Genomic DNA, 25898 nt, shown 5'->3' on the forward strand with positions numbered 1-25898 from the left:
CAGCCTGCTCCGTCCACCACCAGTTCCCGTGTGGACCCTTTCCGCCCGTTGCCTGGGTTCGCTGCCTGGGCTCAAGTCAGCACTGCAGCTGCCCATGCCACCAAGGGCCAGAGTTGCTCCACAGCTGGTCCCCATGTGGGCAATCGCAACCCACAACCTTGGCTTACCTGGGCCAGCATCGGCCCACGTCCTGGGCCCGCAGCCTGTGCGCACATTTGCTGGCCCGTGTCATCTCCAGCGTGGGTTAATGTACGAACTAATCTTAATCCTCAGATGATGAAATGCTTCCTGGCCATGCATCGGAGCAGGATCGGCAGACAAGTGACGTTTCAATGATAAAGCCAACATTTGTGCCCCTCCCGCACCAGTGATGTCATGTGTTTAAAGTAACACGTTCTGACATTACATTTAAATCAATCCATTTTCCTGAACCAGGTGTTAATCATGTGATCACGGGAAACTTCAACAGATATAAAATTAGGGAATCGACTGCAGACCTTCACCCTAATCGTAGCAGGTCTTTTTGGATGCGAGGCCTTCACTCTGATGTGTTATTTCTATTAGTTTAACAATATATTTCATGTTTTACTACTTTGTTTACCTATTTGTGCCGGTAATAAATAATTTGTTTTAACACCCCCCCCCCCCCAAGCCCTTGCTGAATAGAGTTGAAAGCAAATCCTTTCTGGGCTCCAAAAAGACCCCAGTTTGGTTTTTTTTTTAAATATATATGATTACTTCACATGGTGTTTGTATTGAGGAAGTCCTCCAATTAAAAATTTTATGCTAATGTTCGTTTACTTTATCATTCAAACAATCACTCAAAATATGTTTCCTCATTGGTGTGAAACTTTTGCAGATTGAATGAAATTTAGTGGTTGAGTTGGGATCAAAGTCCAACCAGTTGGTAGGTTGATTTTAGATGTTGTTAATTGACTATCAGGAAAACACCACATTTTGGCAGATTGAGTGAAATTGAATGGTTTTGAGTTGGGGTCCAAAAAGATCCATTCGTAAGATTAGGTCATAACATGTTGACAGGATTCGGGGTTAAACACGCGTTACCTTTTACCCCTTGATTGTAAATAAATGAAAACGCTCAATGGTTTGATTTGTGATCGTTGTATTAATTTCTCATGCAGCAATTGTTGAAAGTGCAAAATGACAATTTTTAATGTTCAAAAGTTTACAATTGAGGATGAATGGTTTCCAAATGAACCACCGTAACCCAAGCATAAAGTAATCCCGTAGGAATGAGGCCGTGCTGGCGGAGGGCACAGTGGCATTTCGTTACAGCCAAAGACACCCAAAACAGGATGTATTGCACTTTTATTACAGTACGTAATGCTACAAGGTAATTTTGAAGAATTAAAAAAAACCCCACTTCAGTCCACTTTCCTTTTGTGTAATCATGAAGGCAAAATCAATTAAAGATTCACATCCATTCTCAAATACCAAACGTACTTTAAATCAGCAATCACTTGTTCAAAACCCAAACAAGCTAAGAAATTAGCAAACACGTACAAACTAGCACCTCAAAAGGTGCCCATCACAAAAAGTGCAGGTACAATTTAACCAGCTAATACTGTCACCAAACAGGTAACCAATGCTTTAGGTGACTATCGGGAACAGCAAACAAGACCAACCCACACGTCGTGCAATTGTCGCCGTCGATTACTCACATCAACATAAACAACATAAACCAAGCATGCTCAAAATTAAAAGAATTTACACTAAGATGACTTCAAAAATGCAAATGTTGAGTATAAAGCAATGTTCGAAGCAAAAGAGATCTGAGAATATCATTGCAGATACCAAGCAGTGTGCACGGAAAGGTAATTATGGCTAAAGACCTAGTCGAAGTCACGGTTTACGAGCACACATGGGGCAATGAGGGTCCACACGTACAAACAGATGCACACCCAGCTGGAACTTATCTTCACCCAGACAGCTGGCCACTTGCTCTGCAGGTACTTGTAATCACTGTCAGGACTGGGAAACAAAAGATGCAAAAGTACAATAATGTGTTTCGGAGCAAAACCTAAGAACAGCAGTGTTCACTAACCAATTCAGGATCAACATCTATATGGGTGTCCTGACCTATTGGCCAAAACTGCCCACTCACGAGGGCCCAACACATGGTTCCCTCCCCTCCTCTTGTCCACTAGGGCCTAACACACGGAACCTCCTGCCCACGACATTGAGGGCCCTCTCCCACCCACCGTGCCTGAAATGTAGATACGTAAACATCGCATACCTGTACCAGTTGGTCAGGGTCATCATGACGTAGAGGGAGGAAAGGAAGAGCATGAAGTGGAAGAACGAATAACTGTACTGCACACCATCCTTTTCATTATCCTCAGCCCTGCTGTTTCCCTCCTCGACACGGACATCTTGCGCAGAACTCGTCTCAGATGTGGAGTCGAGGAGTGTCGATTCAGCTCCAGACAGGGTCAGCTTGCTCACTTGACTGTTGCTTGAAGTGCGAATGCTGAAAAGAAAAAAAAAATGATTGGTTAAATAGCATAGAAAGAAAAATAAAACCAATGTCACCCGCAGGGTGACCCGTATCTTGCCAAAAGGTGACCACGTGTGACTTCTTTAAGGTCACACTGAGGTGAACAGAGCTGCTATCCACCAGGAGCGACTCCTTGAGGAATATCTGCCTACGAGAGATTCTGATGAGAATCGTTCTACAGAGTAACCATGAAAAATGTGTTTACCTCATAACGTCACCAAATGATGTCATGTCTCAAGCTTGACATATCTAGAAAGCACTCAGAGGTTCTTCACGATATGGTTCCTAAAACTTGAAAATTTGACCTTGGGTCAAATATGTTTGACCTCAGGCGCTAACCATGAAGGTCAAGGCCAATCGCCACCAAAAACTAATCAGCTGAGCGCCAGATCATATACTACATTCCCATAAAGTTTGGAGACGATTCGATTGAAATTACTCAAAAAATAAAGGTTTCGTCGACTCCCCTGATTTGCGACAGTGACCTTGACCTTCAAAATTTTATGCGCTGAAAGGGACCTCTATAGGCCTCTGATATGCGAAGTTACAAAAATTTCCAATGATAACTGTGCTCTATAGAGTGATTTATACATGATTACAGACAAAAAAAAAAAAAATGAAGGTCAAGGCCAATCGCCACCAAAAATTAATCAGCTGAGCGCCAGACCATGAACTGTATTCCCATGAAGTTTGAAGACAATCCGATCAAAATTACTCAAAAAATAAGGGTTTCGTCGACTCCCCTGATTTGCGACAAAGTGACCTTGACCCTCAAAATTTTATGCGCTGAAAGGGACCTCTATAGGCCTCTGATATGCGAAGTTACAAAAATTTCCAATAACTGTACTCTGCAGAATTTTTTATACGTGATTACAGACAAAAAAAACAAAAAAAAAACATACAAGCTGACTAACATATCTAGCAAAAACTTCGTTTTGGCAAGATAAAAAGTTAATATTGCACATTAAATAATTTACTCCTTTTCCCACCTGTGAAACAAACTTCCACATCCTCTTCCATCTCATTCTTCAAGACAACTGTTCATCATCTCATCACTCCCCCCCCCCAACCAAAACCATTATCTTTTTGATATGCACTCACCCTACCCCACACACAAAGCCCACCTTTCCAAATTTCTAGTTTTTCTTTTTGGGGAGTTTGCTTCTATATCCATCTTGTCGACCACATACATCCTCCCCTACCCCTGATTAGAGGGGCACTATGGACATTATGCCATAAACATGATATCCAAGATGAAAAAGCAACCAGAAATTGCAGACCCTCACCAGAACTTTTGTGTGGTGTTTGTGTACTGGTGCGTTACGTAATTAATAACAAACATAATTAGAACTGACACTTTATAACTGTTAGCAGTGATGACCAGGTACCAAGATAGGACACCTGACCCATGACTTTTTATTATTCAATTTAATTTAGAATGGGATTAAAATAAATTCAATTCAAATCAAATGGAAGACCAAAAAGGTACAGTCCTGCAATGGAGTAATCAGAAGGAACACAAACAAGCAAAAAGCATAGATGAAGTCATCACGAGGAACCTGGATAGGATTCACATTTCAGCTGCTACTCCTCTACCCTCAAACCCATCCAGGCACAGCCAAGTGAACCTTATTCAAAAAAAAGAAAGAACCACCCAGATCAAAAATGAAATAATTCTAGCTGCTAGACCATGTGTCTGATCAAGTTGAAATTTAAAACATGTATTCCCCATCACTACTAAATCATAAATGTGAAGTTTCACGTCGACCGATGAATTGGTTCCAAAGAAAACATTATTTAATATTTTTCTTCAATCCAATATCGCTACCAAACCATGTAACCTATCAATTATTCCTTAACAAACATGTACCCCCACGTCTTGGGGAACATTTGTGTGACGTTTCCCCTCGATCTGTCCAGCCGTTCTGGAGAAGATTTTTTTGTAAATGGGTTTTACGGTAAATTCAATATGGCTGCCAAACCATATTATGACCAATGTCATACATGTGAACGTTTTGTTCCTCATGGATCGGCGGTCATATGTGTAAAGTTCCACCTCGATCTGTTCAGCCACTTCAGAGAAAAAGATTTTTGAAGGCTTTTATTGTTATTATTTTTCAGTGGACCATTTTATCCGTCGACCCTCAATTTTTCACTGATCAGATATAGCGTTCTACCTATGCAATGACGTCATTAAAAAAAAGTATTCCCCATGAGTACTTGCCGTGTGCTACCTTTCGATTTTGTCGTTGGTGCGGTTTCAGAGATACAGAGGTCCAAAGTTTTTGTTTTTTCCAATATGGCTGCCACACCACGTGACCTATGACGTCATAATTATAATTGAAACCTTATACACGAGTAGTCGCACCTGTGGTGAAAATCATCTCAATCCGACAAGCGGTTGCGGAGAGAAACACGGAAGGTCTGTGTGGACAAACAGACAGACAAACAAACCCAGATGCAATACCCTATCCTCTGGCGAGGGTAACACGTATTCGACTGAACTTGGCACGTGTGCTCAGAAGCCTAGGGGAAGGGGTGTGCGATGTCGTGATCCCTAATACTGAACTGTTCCGCCATCAATTGCTTTGGGAAAATTAGGGATTGAGCATCTTATACAAAATAAAATGACCAGGGATGCCGAGAAAGAGGGGGGGGGAGGGGTTGGAGACACTCAGCTGGGTGGGTGAATGAAGCTTGCTTGGACCCACCCCCACAGACCAGTCAGGAGAAGAGGCTCAGAGATGGAACTTGGGGGGGGGGGATTTGCAAATGGAATTTGTTTTCAGTAATATATGCCTTCATCACCTGTCAGAAGTGTGCAAAACGACTTGCACTGTACTGCGTATACTGTCGGTTTGGGAAATGCACCCAGGAGGAGACCTGGAATTGCTGTGTCTCTTGCAGCCTATTAATTAAATCATTCCCAATCTAAAAATTCAATCGACATATCACAAAGGGAAGATGCTGGTAACTTGAATTGGCTCTGTTAATGTGCAGCCACAAGAATATGACAATTACATTTAAAAAAAATTATAATTATAATAATAGACTACAGTTGTAAAGTGTCAAATTGAGGTCATCGATTCTTGATTTACTCGAGTTATTTCGGTGCTTGCAGAATGCAACTACAAAACTACTTTATCACAAATATAAGCTTATATTCATTACATCTGCAAGCATGCTCTACGAATCTGTCCTCCTACATAGTCTTCCATCTCCTGTACAAGTGTACAGATACATTTGCTCGTGTTTGTAGCAATGCATTTAAATAAATAAAAAAAAATGGGGGAAATAGGGGTAAATTGAGGAAGAAGTGTTTTGCAAAATCATAACCATAACCTAATACCTAATACCTAACCTAACAGTGGGATCATCCCGAAAGCTTTTCTTCGCGACACACCTCTCACCTTGAATAGAGAATGCAAAGCAGGTAGATGGCGAGACCAACAATGCTTTGAGCATCCCACCACTGGCCTGCGTGTGGGGTCACTGTTGGGGTCACAGTGCCATTGCCGATATCTTTTGAATGGATGATGATATTCAGCAATCCAGGATTGCACTGTTTGTCTGCAAAGAGATGACATGTAAATTAGCTAGTGATGGATACAGCAAATATTACAATGCAACTTTGAAGGTTTCTCAAGCAAAAGGAGAGGAGTTTTGGAAGAACAGAGGGACCACATTGTACAAACTGTCCTGTATAATAGGGAAGGACATGTGTCGTCTGACCTGGCTCACTGCTCATTGCTGACCAAGTGATATACATGGTGTACAAGGTGATGACCGAGGACTGAAGCAGGCCCGATCGAGGTTGTGCTTCCTTCATAGGGTAACAATGCATGGCAACATCAGTGGCATGTCCATAGCAATGCAATTCCACATTCATACACTACCTACCATCACTACTGCATTCAACAAGATTGATTGTGTGCCCATCACCACACAGCATTTGTACGTGACATACAATACCAAGAACCATTTTAATGAAACTGACATTTAAAAATGGAAGTGGTGAAAGCAGTAAGAATTTTTAAAAACTTGGCTTATGGAACAGCGAGGATGAGAAGACAGGGTAACATGTCAATGCATTGACAGTCGAGTCAGTTGGATACCACAAGGAAGAGCCTGGTGTTGGCTTAGCGGTTCGAGTGGTGGCTTGGAATCCTAGGGTCCTGAGTTTGAGCTCCATTTTCCCACTGAATTAACGCCAGGGGGTTGACTCAGCCCGTCATCCTTCCGAGGACGGCGAAATGAGTACCAATTTCCTGGTAATAGGGGCACTGCATCATCAGCATAGCCATGCCCCTAACCAATGATGCAACCAGCAGCCAAAAAGGCAGCACATGATGGGAACCACAAGGAAGAGAAAGAAAAAAATTGAGATGAGTGGAAGAAACTAACCTGCAAAGGTTGGTTGGCTTAAGTAAGGTAAGAAAAGCAAATCAGATGAGATGGTGGTACACCACCGAATTGATGCTCTGTCCAGAAAAGTGCAAAATTGAACCATTTCAGGAGGTAGTTCCACAAACAAGAGAAAAGAGGAACAAAAGAGTGAAGATGGGTGGAAGCCTGGATTTTTGGAGTTCAACTAGGAGGGGGTTACTGGAAGGATGTGCACATCCTGGAGGAGCTGGGGATGGTCGGAGGCTTGAGAGAGAGTGAGCGGACGGATACAGACGGGAGTAGTAGTGGTAAAAATGAGGCCATCGACTTTTCTGCAATGTGATAGCAATAGGCCTTGTGATTTCGCCTTATCGTGGGAGATTCCAATAATATTGAGAGCTTCACATTCCACAGAATCCACGAGACACGGATGGTGCTGCTGGGGTGCCTGCCCAGAGGGGAGAGCAGTACTCCATTAAGGTATAGGCAAAGGTCTTTAGTGCGAGTAGTTACAATTTTTTCAAGGAATTCTTTATAAAGACTGAAGATATCCAGACTGCCACTGCCAGCTTTGCAACATGGTTGGCCCAGGAGAGGTCAAGTCTTATGGTAAGGCAAACAAGTTGAAGGGACTGAACCTCTTCCAGTGGCTGACCATGGAAATATATAGGTGGGTTTGATTGATGATCCTTCCTGAGCGACAGGGTGAGTGAGATTTTCCAGAATCTCAAATTCCAGATCAGCATGGAGTGATGCAGCCACTTTCTGCTGGCCAATAGGACGGTGTGTTCTACGATGCAATGATGGGCACAATACAATGCTTTTAATCAAATACCTACGCTGCAATGATAAAGCGTGTGCAAAGAGAAACAAACCTGAATCTTGGGCAAAATTGAGATAATGGAAGCCAGAAAGCAAAGGATGAGGTTGAAACTAATGAAGAATTTGTTCTCAGCACAGTTGTCTTTCACGGTGTAGTATACGTAGAATAGAATGACGGCCGTGATGGAAAGTCCATAACCAATTCCAGTCACAGACAGCAGGGCTGGCACAAACAAAGTGGGAAGAGATTGGGGTGTCAAGTTCTGCACAAATGTAACGACAGCGAAGTTGATGGCATGCAATCACAAATCCCCACACGAACCACACTTCCCACCTTAAGCAAGGTTCAAAGATGGCAAAAAATTCCACCAGGAATGACTCAATATCAAATTTAGAGTTAAATTTCCCCCCCCCCCATTTTTACCCATGACCTGAACCTTTCAGTATTTGACCTTTTGACTCCAGAACAGGGGGCAGGGCTAAAAAAAAAAAAGACACTGCTCTTGCACCTTCTTACCATGTGATCACAATGACCAAATCTGGTGAATTACTGCCCAACCATTTAGGAGCTAATGTGATGGAGACAGACGGGCAGACAATTACAATATCACGAGTTTTTTTTTCAAAAAGCGTGGGGATAATAATGATGGAGATGACAATCGTACTACTGTCCAGTCCACTAATATATATATATATATATACATATATATATATATATATACATATACATATACATACATACATACACACACAAGTTAGGCTTGTGGGGTTGAGGATTGTGTTCGTTTGCACGTTTGACTTGTATGCACGCCTAAACCGCTGGATGGAATCAGTTGAAATTGGGAGCTGCAAGGGGGTTATCCTTGGGGTGTGCCCAGAAAGATTTTCAGCATAAAATTTTTTTTTTTATAAAACTCAGTCGTGGGGGTTCAGGAGGGAGGAATTCTTTGTGCAAGTCAATGTGTATTGTGTAGCACCACTCCTCGTAGTAGAGTGTATTACAAGTCCCAGTGGTTTACAGTGTTACAACAGGATCTCCAAGAAAACCTTACCTGGAATTGAAAACTACTTAGCCATTTTACATTTGTGCTCTGTATTTTATGCACTCCTAAACAAGTTGAAAAGTGCTGATTGGACTGGGTGTGCATGGGAATGTTCTGCTAAATTGGGGATAGCCCCTCTAACTGTAAAGACCCCCCCCCCGCCGGGCCCCCTTGCCGCTCCCAGACGGACTGGGTATTTCTGGTAACGTGAATAAACCATTATATTACTTCAGCAAGAACAATATATTGTACACCGCTCCTTCCCAATTCCATAAAGGCATGATGTCAGCGCCAGGCGTTGAAGGAAGGGAGTACTGTACTCAGTTTGTTTTCTTTATTGTTTCCTTGGTTGTTTGTCTGGGTGATATCTCAACTATCCTTTGAGTTAGGAAGCTGAAATTAGGGGATGAAAGTGAAGATGTGCTTTGGCAAAAATGGTTTTTATTTTATTTGATTAATCAATTAATTACTATCCATTTATAAATTATTTATTTTCTTTCTCACCTGGGCAATATCTCAAGCACCTTTTGAGTTAGGAAACTGATATTTGGACATGACAGTGACCCAGTGATTTGGCTATAAAAGGTATTTTTGATTTATTGATGAATAAATTAATTATTCACTTTTTTGATTAGTTCTGGAATTTTCAAAAACTTTGATTCGGATGAAACATTGGTGGTTTCGGTATGCCATTAACCAGTCGATGAAGAAATTAATCGTTTTATGATTATCATTTATTTTAATTATGCAATTAAAATCAACCAATTATTGGACACCGCTCCCTCGCAAACCCGACTCCACGTGCTGGAGGGTGGCATCAACAGGCACCCCGGCAATGTCGCACACTGAAGGATTTGTTATTTATTTGCGGCGACATCGCGCTGTTATTTAATTGTTTGGCATGGGGGTGGTGTACTTTGAATGTTCCGGTACTTGTAAAGCTATTTATTTGTGTACGCATTTAAACAGTATCGTTCCAGCTTTCTGGCAGACTTCCTTTTCTTTTTTTAAGCCTTAATCCCAACAGCTAGGATCAGCTACTCAAATCCACCTTCTCTATTCTCCTCTTCAAATATATCTTTCCACTACAACCCTCCACCACAATCTCTGCCTTCCTCTTGGCTCATTCCCAACTTCCTTGATAGGATGAGGAACCATTCTTCTCATCATGTGCCAAAACCACCGTGACCTAACCCCCTCGTATTTTCCTGCAACACTGTACTTGCAACTCCAGTTCTCTTGTGGATCTCCTCATTCGTCAACCGCTCTCTTAGAATACACCAAAGCATTCTCATCTCTGTCCTCTCCAGCAACTCCTCTTCCCTTTTCTTAAAGCCCATATTGAGGAAAAAACACCAACAGTGGAGTTAAAGGACAAGGTAAAGGGAGACTGTCACAAACGATGAGTTGGGAGAAATGGGGGACAGGAAAGGATGCATACAGAAGGAACGAGAAGGGCACTCGGTAGAGCGCATACCTCCGCCATGCAATACCTGAGCCACAAAAATAAATCGGGCCCAAAACATTTTTGAAATATCATCCAATGTATCATTTTGGCCCAATCTCTCAATGGTGAAGAATCACTTTAATAAAAAATAATAATAAAAAATAAAAACTTCTAGCAGTCTGATCCGGATCTTCACCAAAATCTAATCAGTTCATCCTTGGCACACACCGATCCTGTCCACAAAATTTAATCCGGATCAGTCAACAACTTTTTGAGATATCCTGCAGACAAACAGACAAGGGTGAAAACAAACTCCTTCCACCTTCGGTGGCGGAGGTAAAAATAGGACCGCGCATTTTGCTTTTCACTTCACGTGCACGGGGTAATAATGCATATGTGATGAGGATTTTTTTTAATTGACCACTTGGTATTTTACATCACAAAAAATGTTGGTGTTATCCAGCAAGGCGAAATATGGTTATAAATATGTCCCAAAAATAATTTTCGGGTGTACGTGTCTCAGAAAACGAATCACTTTAAATTTCCCACCAAAGGTGGGCTGAGATGGGCACTCCTGCTGGAGGGCAAGCATCGGCACTCCCGCCCTGAGAGTGGGAATGCTGAGGCTAGTTCAAAACCCTAACCCTAACTTAAGGAAAGGTACAATCGATTACAGATATCTAGCACATACAGGCATCAATCAAATTGAAAGAAAGAAAAGAATAATCAAGAAATCTACTCTTTATAAATCCCAACCAACAGACCCTTTTTTGGCCAAGCAACATGAACTGCACTTTTTATTTCTGGCCTGAAGAGGAATCAAATCAGCAGAAGATGCAAAGCATTACCTGCATACCAGCACCGAGAGTTTCCCTCCTCCATCTTCTCCACCCAGGTCTCATTCCACGAGTGGGCAAAGTCGATGAGGAGAACCAGTTGGATCAGGATGAAGCAGAAAGCGCCCGCCATGCCAATGTAAAACCATACTGCACGGACAAGCATGTAGGAGACCCATTGAGCAATCGTTCCTTTGACTGAAGAGGCCTTCATGACAACCAAGTCACGCTGGATTAAACATCTCATTTGACAATGGACCTCACAATGAAGGTCCTCAAAGCTCATATTCCTGTTCTATTCTTTCGTATTTATGGAAATATCTGATAATAATCAACAACACCGATTCCCTCAACCTATAAACCTCCCAACTAAAAACGATGGACAACAGGTCTATCAACCAATCCCCTTCTCCCTCCCCACTCCATTGCACTGAACTATTGCCAAATGTGAAAGCAAATAAAGAGAGCATATAATGCATAACCATCAATGTGTTGTTGTTTTTTTAATATAGTGCAAAACCTCAAAGCATTGTTGCCAAGCTCTTGGCTACTTCTTGCCTGACAATCTTTCCTCCCAGCCATTCATCCCAAAAGAGTCCCAACACAGTAAGTTTCATTCTCCAAATCGAACCCACTCTTTATAAACTCAAAAAAGGTCCATGAGTTCCACTCACCATCATTATTCCCCAGGTTCCCCGATCCCCCAACTCGTGTAATCACCTCCTGACATCTGTTCTGTTACGCTATCCCCCTCACTCTTTCAAGGTCGTGCCACACTGCCATCTTGTGCCCTTCCCTCCCCACAAACTTTTTAGCCATCCTTCTCATTCCTGCCTGTTCCTTACTCCCCCATCCCCAAAAGTCTGCAATTTCAACATTATCTGCCGTCGTGGATTGCCTCATTATTTTACTGCATAATCCAAACGTATTAAAAACGGAAATAGACAATTTAGAAGAGTTGCATTCCAATATGGCCTTCCATGAACAATAAAGATACCTTGAGAATAAACAACAGCAGCAATTTGGGTGGGGAGGAAGGTGGGAGAAGAAGAGGGGGTTCATAATGCTTTATACCTGTGGTAAATGCTCCTTCAGGGATGTAGAATGCTCCCACATTGATTCCAACCAATGCTGCAAACTTGAAAAACCAGAATCTGGGTGATTGGAAAGATATATTTTTAATAACAAGGGAAGAGAAGGGCGACAGGGGAGGACAGGACAAAAAAAAGGCTCAGGGTGACAATACTAGAACGAGGATGTCAACAATTAGTGCAAAAGGCCCAAAAACATTTTCACTAAGTAAAGGTAATAACTCACGATAACAAATCAACAGTGAATGAGATTACATTAAGCCTGGTGTTGGCGCAGTGGTTAGGGCAGTGGCTTGGGACCCAAAAGGTCCTGAGTTCAAGCCCCGTTGGGACACTGAATTAATATATGTATACATATACATACATATATATATATATATATATATATATGTATATGTATATGTATGTATATGTATGTATATGTATGTATATGTTTATATATATATATACCAAGTCGAAAACACCAGGGGGTTGACTCAGCCTGCCATCCTTCCGAGGTCGGCGAAATGAGTACCAGTTGTACTGGGCCCGGTGTATGCCCCGGTTAGAATAGGTGTACCATATCCCTGTGTGTCGTAAGAGGCGACCAGGGTTGCATCAGGAAGGGCATCCGGCGTAAAAACCTATGCCAAATCATTATGTGGACAACAAAACGAATTTCCATACCCGATCAGTCGAGGCCCGGGTTACCAATGACCGCCACCGGTACCGGTGGTCAGCAGGGTACCAGTGGAAATTGTGCTACTGCTGGGCGAAGGAGGAGAAGGAGACGGGGAAGGCGAGTCCGGAGGCAGTGGGAGAGGGGGAAGGGTAGAAGTGTGGAGGTGAGAGTTGGAACTGAATGTTGGGACGATGACTGGTAAAGGGCGAGAGTTGGCTGAGATGATGGAGAGAAGAAAGGTGGACATACTGTGTGTACAAGAGACCAAGTGGATGGGGAGTAAGGCTAGGAGCATTGGAGGTGGTTTCAAACTGTTCTACCATGGTGTGGATGGGAGGAGAAATGGTGTCGGGGTAATCCTGAAGGAAGATTATGTCAAGAGGGTATTGGAGGTGAGGAGAGTGTCTGACCGAGTGATGAGTGTGAAGTTGCAAATTGAAGGGGTGATGATGAATGTCATCAGTGCATATGCCCCACATATGGGGTGTGAGATGGAATATAAAGAAGATTTCTGGAGTGAGTTAGATGAAGTGGTGGAGAGTGTATCCAAGGATGAAAGAGTGGTGATTGGAGCAGATTTCAATGGGCATGTTGGGGAAGGGAATAAAGAGGATGAGGAGGTGATGGGTAGGTACGGTCTCAACAAGAGAAATGTGGAAGGGCAAATGGTGGTAGAGTTTGCAAAAAGAATGGAAATGGCAGTGGTAATTATGTATTTCAAGAAGAAGGAGGAACACAGGGTGACGTACAAGAGTGGAGGAAAGTGCACAGGTGGATTACATCTTAAGCAGGAGATGCAACCTGAAAGAGATTAGAGACTGTAAGGTGGTGGCAGGGGAGAGTGTAGCTCTACAGCATCGATTGGTGGTCTATAGGATGACTTTAGAGGTGAGGTTGAGGAAGAGAGTGAGGGCTGAACCAAGGACCAGATGGTGGAAGCTGAAGGAGGAAGACTGTTGCGTGGAATTTAGGGAGGAGGTGAGACAGGCGTTGGATGGTGGTAAAGATGGGTGGGATGATTGGGCAACGACAGCAGAAGTTGTGAGGGAGATAGCTAGGAAGGTACTTGGTGTGACATCTGGACAGAGGAAGGAAGATAAGGAGACTTGGTGGTGGAATGACGAAGTACAGGAAAGTATAAGGAAGAAGGGGTTGGCGAAAAATAAGTGGGATAGTCAGAGAGATGAAGAAAGTAGGCAGGAGTACAAGGAGTGGCGGCGAAAGGCAAAAAGAGAGAGGTGGCGAAGGCCAAGGAAAAGGCATATGACGAGCTGTATGAGAAGTTGGATACAAAAGAAGGGGAAAAGGATTTATACCGATTGGCAAGACAGAGGGACCGAGCTGGGAAGGATGTGCTGCAGGTTAGGGTGATAAAGGACGCAAATGGGAATGTGCTGACGAGCGAGGAGAGTGTGTTGAGAAGGTGGATGGAGTACTTTGAGGAGCTGATGAATGAAGAAAATGAGAGAGAAGGTTGGAAGAGGTGGAGATAGTGAATCTGGAAGTGGGGTGGATCAGTAAGGATGAAGTGAGGACTGCTATGAAGAAGATGAAAAGTGGAAAGGCGGTTGGCCCAGATGGTATACCAGTGGAGGCATGGAAGTGCTTAGGAGAGATGGCAGTGGAGTTGTTAACAAGATTGTTTAATAAAGTCTTGGAAAGTGAGAGGATGCTGGAGGAGTGGAGATTTAAGTGTACTGGTTCCGATTTTCAAGAATAAGGGTGATGTGCAGAGCTGTGGAAATTACAGAGGGATAAAGTTGTTAAGCCACACCATGAAGTTGTGGGAAAGAGTAGTGGAAGCAAGGTTGAGAGGAGAGGTGACGATCTGTGAGCAGCAATATGGGTTTATGCCAGGAAAGGGCACCACTGATGCGATGTTTGCTTTGAGAATGTTCATGGAGAAGTATAGGGAAGGCCAGAAGGAGTTACACTGTGTGTTTGTGGATTTAGAGAAAGTTTATGATAGGGTGCCAAGAGAGGAGTTGTGGCATTGTATGAGGAAGTCGGGAGTGGTGGAGAAGTATGTGAGGATGGTGCAGGATATGTACGAGGACAGTGTGACAGCGGTGAGGTGTGCGGAAGGAATGACGGACCGGTTTGAGGTAAAAGTGGGATTGCACCAAGGATCGACTCTGAGCCCTTTCCTGTTTGGAATGGTGATGGACAGGTTGATGCACGAGATCAGACTGGAGTCCCCATGGACTATGATGTTCGCGGATGACATCATGATCTGTAGGGAGAGTAGGGAGCAGGCTGAGGCGAGCCTCGAGAGGTGGAGGTACGCACTGGAGAGAAGGGGAATGATAGTCAGTCCGAGTAAGACGGAGTACATGTGCGTAAATGAGGGAGGGTGGTGGTATGGTGCGGTTGCAAGGAGTTGAGGTGGGGAAGGTGGATGGGTTTAAATACTTGGGATCAACTGTCCAAAGTAATGGAGAGTGTGGGAGAGAAGTGAAAAAGAGAGTGCAGGCAGGATGGAGTGGGTGGAGAAGAGTTGCAGCAGTGATTTGTGACAGAAGGGTAGCTGCAAGAGTGAAGGGGAAAGTATACAAGACGGTAGTGAGACCAGCTATGTTGTATTGTTTGGAGGCGGTGGCGCTAACAAAAAGACAGGAAGCGGAGCTGGAGGTGGCAGAGTTAAAGATGCTGCGATTCTCGTTGGGAGTGACGAGGATGGACAGGATAAGGAATGAGTATATTAGAGGGACAGCGCAGGTAGGACGGTTTGGAGACAAAGTGAGAGAGGCGAGATTGAGATGGTTTGTACATGTGCACAGGAGGGAAACGGAGTATATCGGGAGAAGGATGTTGAAGATGGAGCCGCCAGGCAGGAGGAGAAGAGGAAGGCCAAAGAAGAGGTTCATGTATGCGGTGAGTGCGGACATGCGGGTGGTTGGAGTGTCAATGGAAGATGTGGAGGATAGCGCGAAATGGAGACGGTTGATCCGCTGTGGCGACCCCTAACGGGAGCGAGCCGAAAGAAGAAGAAGAAGAGTGAATGAGATTACATTATACTTTTTGTTTACAAACACCAAAACACGGTTGAGTTACCGTTGCTCTCAAATCCTGTTGGAACAAAGTCCGAGGATAATTTCGAGTAAAAACAGCGGTAGTCATCGATTACACGTTTTGCTATCCCTGTGGAGAAATTTTGCCTGAAGACATATCCATCTTGATGGGACAACTTACTGCAACAGATACACCATTCATCTTAATTTTCCTAACAGAGTTTGAGGTCCTTGCTTCGGACGCACATTATATCAAAGAGATTCAACAAAAGGGAAAACAATTTCAACGACCAGTGTGGTTAGGGAGTCTCCTTCACCGATGGAACCCACTATAAGGCTCCATGTACAAGCAATAAGAGGAGAGGCGAGCATACCCGTTATGTACTGGGGCACGAGGATCTTTACTGGACTTCAGACCAAGCATGATCAATGCAAAGAGCAGGAAGAACATCGCCATGGCAAAGCACACACGGTACACTGCTTTGAAGCCAACCAAGGAATCGCAGTTTACAACACCGTGCATGCCGGGGATGTGCGAACCTGCCCCCCTCTCGCAGAAACCAGGGATCTGTAACAGCACAAACATAGCCTGATGGTATGCTGCGATGTACGATGACTGTGTAGATGTGCTTCACGAGTACGCACAGACACAGTAAGCTGGCTATCCTCTTTAAAAAGCCCTCATTTTAGCACACAAAAAGAAGGACCCACAGAGCAGTAGACTGCAAAGCCCACAACCAACCTCCTTGAGTTTGGATTCAATGCTGGGCGTGAGCATGAGGCAAGCAGTTATCGTGCCCATCAACAAGAACACGGCGTATACGAGCCGGGTCACAGTGGAATTCTTGCTGCTCGGGCAGCAGGCGCACACCAGGCACGGCGCACTGCTGCACAGGCACGGCACCTTGTGGCAAGAGAAAGGATGTGAGCACGACCCTGCTTTAACGCACCATCGACATCCATAAGAGTGGTACGTCATGAACCGCACAACCTTGAACTTCTACTTCACGTCACACAACACACTAACTTGGGCTTTTATCACTGCTCCTCCATCGTAGCTGGTAGCCTAAAGGCTACAGACCATGTATAGTAAGGGGGGGGGGTGGGGGCAGTGTCACCACAAAGACTGCAAGGGTGGATTTGAAGATGGCAATGAGATTTCTCTACAAGGGCAACCACAAAGTTGTGCAACTCAAGTTCCCAAAACAAAGTTGTACAGTTTGGAACTGGCTGGTTGTAAGGATAATTAATCATCAATTGATACAAACGGGCAATTCCGCAATGCCGGACGTACATTTCAGACATTTAAATTGTGAAAATATGCAAACTGTAGGGGCCTATTTGTTATCCAACATTATGTTTAATTAAATTGTAACAAATCAAACATGAGAATACAATCTATATATTACTAAAACTCTCATCGTGTGTGTAATATATATATATATATATATATATATATATATATATATATATATATATATATATATATATATATATATATATATATATATATGTATGTATGTTCCCAAAATACAGCCAAAATGGTACACGATAGCGCAAAAAATTTCGGCACACCTTACGCACCATTCTCCTGCGGTGTGCAGCATCAAATTTCGTTCAAATCGGGCAAGGAAAATATTATTAAAAAAATCACTTCCCGATTCAGTCAAGTACTCCGGGAGAATTTGATTAATAATGCAGAGAACCTCAGCGGTATAGTTCGCTGGAGCTATCATTTTTTTTTTTCCTGAAATGATTTTTTTTTTCATCAACCGCTGTCACAACGGGTTCACGGGTCATCTAGTTACATATAAAACTAGAAGGGCACTCAATAGAGTGCATACCTCCACCCCGTAATGCCTGATCCACGAGATCATATCGGGCCCAAAACATTTTCAAAATATTGTGCTATCTATTAGTTTGGTCCTAACTCTCAATGGTGAAGAATCACTTAAAAATTCTAGTCGTCAGATCCAGATCCGGATCTTCAATAAAATCTAATCAGTTCGTCCTTGTCACACACCGAACCTGTCCACAAAATTTCATCCGAATCAGTTCACAGATTTTTGAGATATCCTGCACACAAACAGACAAAAAGGGGTGAAAACACAACCTCCGCCCACCTTAGGTGGCGGAGGTAACTATCTGGAACGGCACTCGGTGGAGCGCATACCTCCACCAGGCTGAACAGTTTACGTTTTGTATCACAATGATAGCCCAGATCTGGATCCAGACCTCCAAACTCTCATTGACTTGTTCTTGTCACCTACCCAACTCATCCACAAAAGTTCATACGAATTAGTACACAATCTTTTGATATCTCCTGTTCACAGACAAGCAGACAACCAACCACACAGGGGTGAAAACATAACCTCAGGCCACCTTTGATAGCAGAGGTAATTATTTCAACAACAAAGGAAGAAAGCTATGAGATACATGTATGAACAATACACACCAATATACTGATACTATGCAAGATACATACATGTTTGTCGTATATTTTGTGATTGAATGAAATACTATGAGGTTTGCAGACGTGTGACACATTCATCCATAAGCACATACTTACTGCATTAAATGATGCAAAACAGTACAAACGAGAAAGGCACTTGGTAGAGCGCATACCTCCACCCAGATCGAGATTCAGATCTTCACCAGAATCAAATCAATTCGTCCTCGTCTTGCACACACAACCTGTCCACCAAGTTTTGTCTCAATCTGTCCACAACTTTTTGAGATATTGTGCTACATATCATTTTTTTTTTGGCCTATCTCTCAATGGTGAAGAATCACTTTAAAAATTCCAGTATCTGGATCCGTTGATGGATCTTCACCAAAAAAACCATTAGTCCATGTCACATACCCAACCTGCCCACCAAATTTAATCTGAATCCATCTCCAACTTTTTGAGATATGTTGTTCACAGACAGACAAACAGACAGACAGACAGACATGAAAACATAACTGCTGTCCACCTTCGGTTGGCGGAGGTAACTAGAACGGCACTTGGTAGAGCGCATACCTCCGCTAGGCTGAACGATTTATGTTTGACATTCCACCGAACAGACAGATCTGTGCTCAGACCTCAACAAATAGATTGTTCTTGTCACCTCCCCAACTCATCCACCAAGTTGTGTCATAACCAGTCCACAACTGTTTGAGATATCATGCTATCATAGTGTTTTTGGTCATTATGCATGTTTCAAAAGAAAAGAAAAAATCCCATGTACATTTTTCTTTTTTTAAACCTCTTATGTACATTTAAAAAAAAATTATATACATTTAAAAGTCCATGTACATTTTTTTAAAAAGCAATGATGTACATTAAAACAAAAACCTCATTTATGTACATTGGGAAAAAAAATGTTTTAAAACACCTTATTTACATTTAAAACTCTAGCATGCACATGAAAAAAACCCAATTATATACATTTAAAACTCCACGTACATTTAAAAAAAAAAAAAAAAAACTCATTTGTGTACATCTAAAACTCCATGTACATTGAAAAAAAAAATCCCATTCATATACATTTAAAACTCCATGTACATTTTTTTTCAAAACCCATTTGTGTACATAAAAAATTATATGCATTTTAAAAACCCAACTTATGTACAAAAATTTTTCAATAAAAAAACAACTAATTATATACATTAAAAAAAAAGTAATGGTGTAAACGGAAACCCGAAAACATTTAAAACTCCATGTACATTTTATAAACCCCATTTTTGTACAAGAAATTAAAAAAATAAAATAAAACCCAATTATATACATTTTTTTCAAAAAGCAATGGTGTACATTAAAAAAACCCCCATTTATGTACATGAAAAATACTTTTTTTTTTTTTAAACCCTCTTATGTGCATTTAGAACTCTACGATGTACATTAACAAAACCAATAATGTACATTTAAAAAAATATATATTTATGTACATTAAAAAAAACACCTTATGTACATTAAAAAAAAACCAATTATATACATTTAAAACCATGTACATTTTTTTTTCAAAAAACCCATTTGTGTACATTTAAAATTTCATGTACATTAAAAAAAAACAACATTTATATATTGCAATGTAACCAGCTTCATGATGGACCACGACCTTTCCGGGTATATTGCTCCAAGATAAACAGCACTTCAGCAACACAAACACTGCCAGAAGATTATGGACATCATGATGATGAACACTAAAGTCAGCAGTGGATGACAATCACTGCGTCCACAGGGACAGGTACCATTTGATGCAGTTATCATTCTTTTTATGGAGTTAATTCTAGCTAAAGACGGCTACACAAATCGGTGGTTTAAAGTGATGTGCAGTGCCTTCAGAAAGTATTCACACCCCTTGATATTTTGTGACATGACAGCCTAAATTTAAAATTGATTAAAGTGAAAACAAAGTGAAAACAAGTTTAGAAATTTTTACAAATTTATTAAAAATGAAAACCTGAAATGCCTCGAGTCAATAAGTATTCAACACCCCAAGTCAATACTTTGTAGAAGCACCTTTGGCAGCGATTACAGCTTCGAGTCTTCTTGGGTATGTCTATCAGTTTTGCAAATCTGGATTTGGGGATTCTCTCCCATTCTTCCCTGCAGATTTGCTCAAGCTCTGTCAAATTGGACGGGGAGCGTCAGTGAACAGAAATCTTCAAGTATTTCCACAGATTCTCAATGGGATTCAAGTCTGGGCTTTGGCTGGGCCACTCAAGGACTTTCATGTTCTTGTTCTGAAGCCATTCCAGTGTTGCTTTGGCTGTATGTGGTGCAGGCATGAAGGGCTGAGGGGCCTCCACCTGCATCCAATTTCCTTGTGTTTCGTTGTGCTGTCATGTGCCTTCAGTCTGGCCACCCTCCCATAAAGCTTGGATTTGTGAAGTGCTGCAGAGATTGTTGTCCTTCCAGCAGGTTCTCCCATTTCAGCCAAGGAACTCTGTAGTTACGTCAGAGTGGTCATTGGGTTCTTGGTCACCTCCCTGACAAAGGTCCTTCTTGCCCAGTTGCTCAGTTTGGTCAGACATCCAGCTCTAGGAAGAGTCTGGGTAGTTCCATATTCTTTCCATTTCCTAATGATGTAGCTCATTGTGCTCTTGGGAACTTTCAACACTTTAGATATCGCTTTCTACCCTTCCCCAGATTTATGCATCCTCAATTCCATCTCGTAGTTCTATGGACAGTTCCTCTAACTTCATGGTGGAGTTTCTGCTCTGACATGCACTGTCAACCGAGACCTTATTTAGAAAGATGTGTTACTTTGTAAGTCATGTCCAATCAATCGAATTGGCCACAGGTGGACTCCAATCAAGTTGTCGAGACATCTCAAGGATGATCAAAGGAAATTGGATGCACCTGAGCTCAATTTGGAGTGTCACAGTAAAGGGGCTGAAGATTTATCGACGTAAGACATTTCAGATTTTAATTTTTAATCTATTTCGTAAAACATGTTTTCACTTTATCATCTTGGGGTATTTTGTGTAAATCGGTGACAAATTTTTTTTTTGATCCATTTTCAATTCAGGCTGGAACACAACAAAGGCACTGTACATTTGTTCTATGTGCTTGAACAGAAAGGAGCAATTCCTTCTTGTTTTTTCCTATAATCTGGACAATCTTCCCAGGAAAGACCCTTTATAAGCGAGCTATTTTGTTCTTTTTTTTAATTACATCTGCCATGGTGTATATTTAGCAGTGTTGGTTGTGCCATCAATGTGTATGAACCGATCAAATGACTGAATTGGTAAAAAAAAAAAAAACAATAACAGCGTTCGGATTGTTACTGGTAATGGCTCAATAAGTTCAATTATTGTTCGTTTATTACCTCCACCACCGAAGGTGAGCAGAGGTTATGTTTTCACCCCCGTCTGCCTGAACAGAAGATCTCAAAAAGGTTATGGACGGATTTAGACGAAACTTGGTGGACAGGTTGGACAAGTTGGACAAGTTGGACAGTTTAGTTTTTGGTGAAGATCTGGATCCTAGAATTAAAAAAAAAATAAAAAAAACATTTCAGTGATTCATCCATCTGATAAAGAAGGGAGGTTCGGGGAGTGTGAGTGGAGAAGGGAAATGAGTGTGAGAGGTGAAGGTAGTAAAGGTGAGGGCGCAGTGTGAATAGAGCCAATGTGAGTGAAAGGGGCGGGGCCAACGCGAGTGGAAGGGGCGGGGCCAACGCGAGTGGAAGGGGCGGGGCCAACGCGAGTGGAAGGGGCGGGGCCAACGCGAGTGGAAGGGGCGGGGCCAACGCGAGTGGAAGGGGCGGGGCCAACGCGAGTGGAAGGGGCGGGGCCAACGCGAGTGGAAGGGGCGGGGCCAACGCGAGTGGAAGGGGCGGGGCCAACGCGAGTGGAAGGGGCGGGGCCAACGCGAGTGGAAGGGGCGGGGCCAACGCGAGTGGAAGGGGCGGGGCCAACGCGAGTGGAAGGGGCGGGGCCAACGCGAGTGGAAGGGGCGGGGCCAACGCGAGTGGAAGGGGCGGGGCCAACGCGAGTGGAAGGGGCGGGGCCAACGCGAGTGGAAGGGGCGGGGCCAACGCGAGTGGAAGGGGCGGGGCCAACGCGAGTGGAAGGGGCGGGGCCAACGCGAGTGGAAGGGGCGGGGCCAACGCGAGTGGAAGGGGCGGGGCCAACGCGAGTGGAAGGGGCGGGGCCAACGCGAGTGGAAGGGGCGGGGCCAACGCGAGTGGAAGGGGCGGGGCCAACGCGAGTGGAAGGGGCGGGGCCAACGCGAGTGAAAGGGGCGGGGCCAACGCGAGTGAAAGGGGCGGGGCCGCCATTATGCGTACGTCGTAAATGGACGGCGTGGTTTCAAAGAAGTCCAAAGGTAAGAGGTTAACCTGAAGTGAGACGGACGGCGGAACGGATAAAAAGACGCGATGTAACGTGATAAACGTGACGATTCCCCAAACAGTTACAACGTTTCCGGGTTCCTGGCCTGCCGGGCCTCACCAACAGGGCCCTGGACTCATCGCACCCGTCGAGCCTCCCATCGGAGCCGCTCCCGCTCGGCTCTCGTAATCACAGCAAACAGAAATGGCGAATGCCGTGAACTCACCCAGCTGGCGATCGAGCACAGTCCCATAACGGCGCCCATGGTGCGACGCCTTTTCCTCACAACGCAGTGCGACCAAAACAACAAAGGCAGACCGAAACCGCACGGTCACTGCGTCTCCGAATACCTCAACACGTTCGGTGCGTTTGTTCGCATTTCCTGTATACGACAGCACGTTATGGACGCGTTTGCGTCTGGGAGACGACGTCAGTACGTTTTTATTTTATGTTTTGCGTTTTGGAAATGACGTCACTACGTTTCGAGTTCGCGTTTCGGAAATGACGTCACTACGTTTTGGGGACCTTGCACTATTTTTCTGTGTTGTAATATCAACAGTTTTTGTTCTTATTTGTGGAATGTCATGGTCATGGAGCTCATGAAAATATAAAATATCTTTCAACATTCCATTATACATAATATATTTATTATCCATAAAAATATAAAATATCTTTCAATATTCCATTATACATAATATATTTATTATCCATAAAAATATAAAATATCTTTCAATATTCCATTATACATAATATATTTATTATCCATAAAAATATAAAATATCTTTCAATATTCCATTATACATAATATATTTATTATCCATAAAAATATAAAATATCTTTCAATATGCCATTATACATAATATATTTATTATCCATGAAAATATCATGTTCGCTTTCCTCCCTTCCCTCAAATATCGTTCCATTATTCCTTCTCTCAGCCTGGTGTTCTCTGAGTGGTTGGGGTGGCTGGTGTGGGATCTTAGGGTCCTGAGGTTGAGCTCTTTTACCGATAAATTAACACCAGGTGGGGTTGACTCAGCCTGTCATCCTTCTGAGGTTGGCGAAATGAGGACCAGTGTATTGGTATAGGGGCACAGCATCAGCGGCACAGTCATGCCCCAACAAAATGATAACTTCCCAACAACCAAGCAGCCATATGCAAGAAGAAGAAGATTCCTTCGACTTCTCTCCTCCTTCTCTCTTCCTCCTCTCACACTCTTCAAACTTTAATTTCCCTTATTTTGTCGTTTCTTTCTCTCAAATTTTAATTTTCTCGACTGAGCCCCACTCTCATCCCCTCACCTCCCTCACCCCCACCGTGCAGAGTGCGTAATAAATAGATGGTTCCTAAATAAATATCTCTCAATAAGAAGTATAGTACGGTACATTTATAAGCAGGGGCGGCTGGGGCACAAGGGGACAGGGGCACAATGGGGACAGGGGAACAATGGGACGGGGGAACAATGGGACCGCAGCACAATGGGGACAGGGGCACAATGGGACAGCAGCACAATGGAAAAACAGTACAATGAGAACAGCAGCACAATGGGGACAGTGGCACAATGTGGACAGGGGCACAATGGGACAGCCGCACAATGGGGACAGGGGGCACAATGGGGCAGCAGCATAATGGAATAGCAGCACAATGGGAACAGCAGCACAATGGGGACAGGGGCACAGTGGGACAGCTGCACAATGGAACAACAGTACAATGGGAACAGCAGCACAATGGGGACAGGGGCACAATGGAGACAGGGGTATAAGAGGACAGAGGCACAGGGGACTGGGCACAAGAGGACAGGAGCACAATGGGGAACAGGGGCACAATGGAGACAGGAGTACAAGAGGACAGGGGCACAATGGGGACAGGGGCACAATGGGACAGGGGCACAATGGGGACAGGAGTACAATGGGACAGGGGCACAATGGGACAGGGGCACAATGGGGACAGGAGTACAATGGGACAGGGGCACAATGGGAGAGAGGCACAATGGGGACAGGAGTACAAGGGGACAGGGGCACAATGTGTCAGCAGCACAATGGAACAACAGTACAATGGGAACAGCAGCACAATGGGGACAGGGGCACAATGGGAGAGGGGCACAATGGGAACAGCGGCATAATGGGAACAGGGGCACAATGGGACAACAGCACAATGGGGACAGGGGCACAATAGGGCAGCGGCATAATGGAACAGCAGCACAATGGGGACAGTGGCACAATGGGACAGGGGCACAATGGGACAGGGGCACAATGGGAACAGGGGCACAATGGGAAAAGGGGTACAAGAGGACAGGGGCACAATGGGGACTGGGCACAAGAGGACCCATTGTGCCCCTGTCCTCTTGTACTCCTGTCTCCATTGTGCCCCTGTTCCCCATTGTGCTCCTGTCCTCTTGTGCCCAGTCCCCTGTGCCTCTGTCCTCTTATACCCCTGTCTCCATTGTGCCCCTGTCCCCATTGTGCTGCTGTTCCCATTGTACTGTTGTTCCATTGTGCAGCTGTCCCACTGTGCCCCTGTCCCCATTGTGCTGCTGTTCCCATTGTGCTGCTTTTTTTTGTCAGGTCAGGTTCGATCTGTGACCTGCTACAGGTACCATGTAAACCTGTACTAACCTGTTCCATGGTCGGGTTGTCGGCGACTAAACCGTCTCCCCCACCAGGTTTTCTGGTGAGGAGGGTGTTTGGATATGGACACCCAGCAGGATTAAAAACAAAACCTGTCAAAGGGCGGAGGAGCTCCTTGTGAGCCAACGGCCATCCATATCTAGTGCCCAACTGTGTCTGCGGACGTCCTCCTGCAGTTGGGTTACTTCTTATTAGGAGGTTGGTGGCAGGATTTGCACTCCAGCCACCGTAAAACGCTTCATTCCGCAAAACGCAAAAACGCAAAAAAATCTGAAAACCCACTCCGTGGGAGTACCTCCTGTGCAGCTTCCCTTCGCAGGGCAGCTCACCGGATGAGGGATTGGGGCAAAGCCTCTCGGGACCCCCAATCTTTGATAGGAGGGAAACCACGGGGTAACATCCCTGGGTCAGATTGCGGGAGAGTGTGTCGGAGTGGTGCTGAGGTGTCGTCCACCAGGCGGCGGTCTCCTTGGGTTAACCTGAGGCGGTCCCTTCGGGTGGGTGCCTGGAATGTCCTATCCCTAAGAGAGGATGATCACCTGTCTCTGTTATCATCTGAGCTCAAGCGTTTGGACATCGGGATTGCAGCTCTCTCTGAGGTTCGGAGACCGGATTGCGGAGAGATAATGGTGG

General features: G+C 44.0%; 1 protein-coding gene across 1 annotated transcript; it reads right to left on the bottom strand.

Moving 5' to 3' along the window:
- Positions 1 to 1312: 1312 nt before the first annotated feature.
- Positions 1313 to 23065, bottom strand: SERINC1 (serine incorporator 1). The gene is made up of 10 exons (XM_085853291.1): positions 22864 to 23065; positions 16558 to 16719; positions 16190 to 16383; positions 12127 to 12206; positions 11065 to 11202; positions 7780 to 7949; positions 6251 to 6341; positions 5929 to 6088; positions 2258 to 2491; positions 1313 to 1992 (listed from the first exon to the last, which is right to left on the bottom strand). Exons 1-10 carry the CDS (start codon positions 22900 to 22902, stop codon positions 1854 to 1856), a joined length of 1407 nt encoding a protein of 468 aa, XP_085709417.1. The 5' UTR covers positions 22903 to 23065; the 3' UTR covers positions 1313 to 1853.
- Between the last annotated feature and the right edge of the window lie 2833 nt (positions 23066 to 25898).

The sequence above is a fragment of the Eptatretus burgeri genome, chromosome 13, assembly GCF_056783735.1.
Source record: "Eptatretus burgeri isolate ZD-2024b chromosome 13, Ebu_testis_v1, whole genome shotgun sequence".
NCBI lineage: Eukaryota > Metazoa > Chordata > Myxini > Myxiniformes > Myxinidae > Eptatretus > Eptatretus burgeri.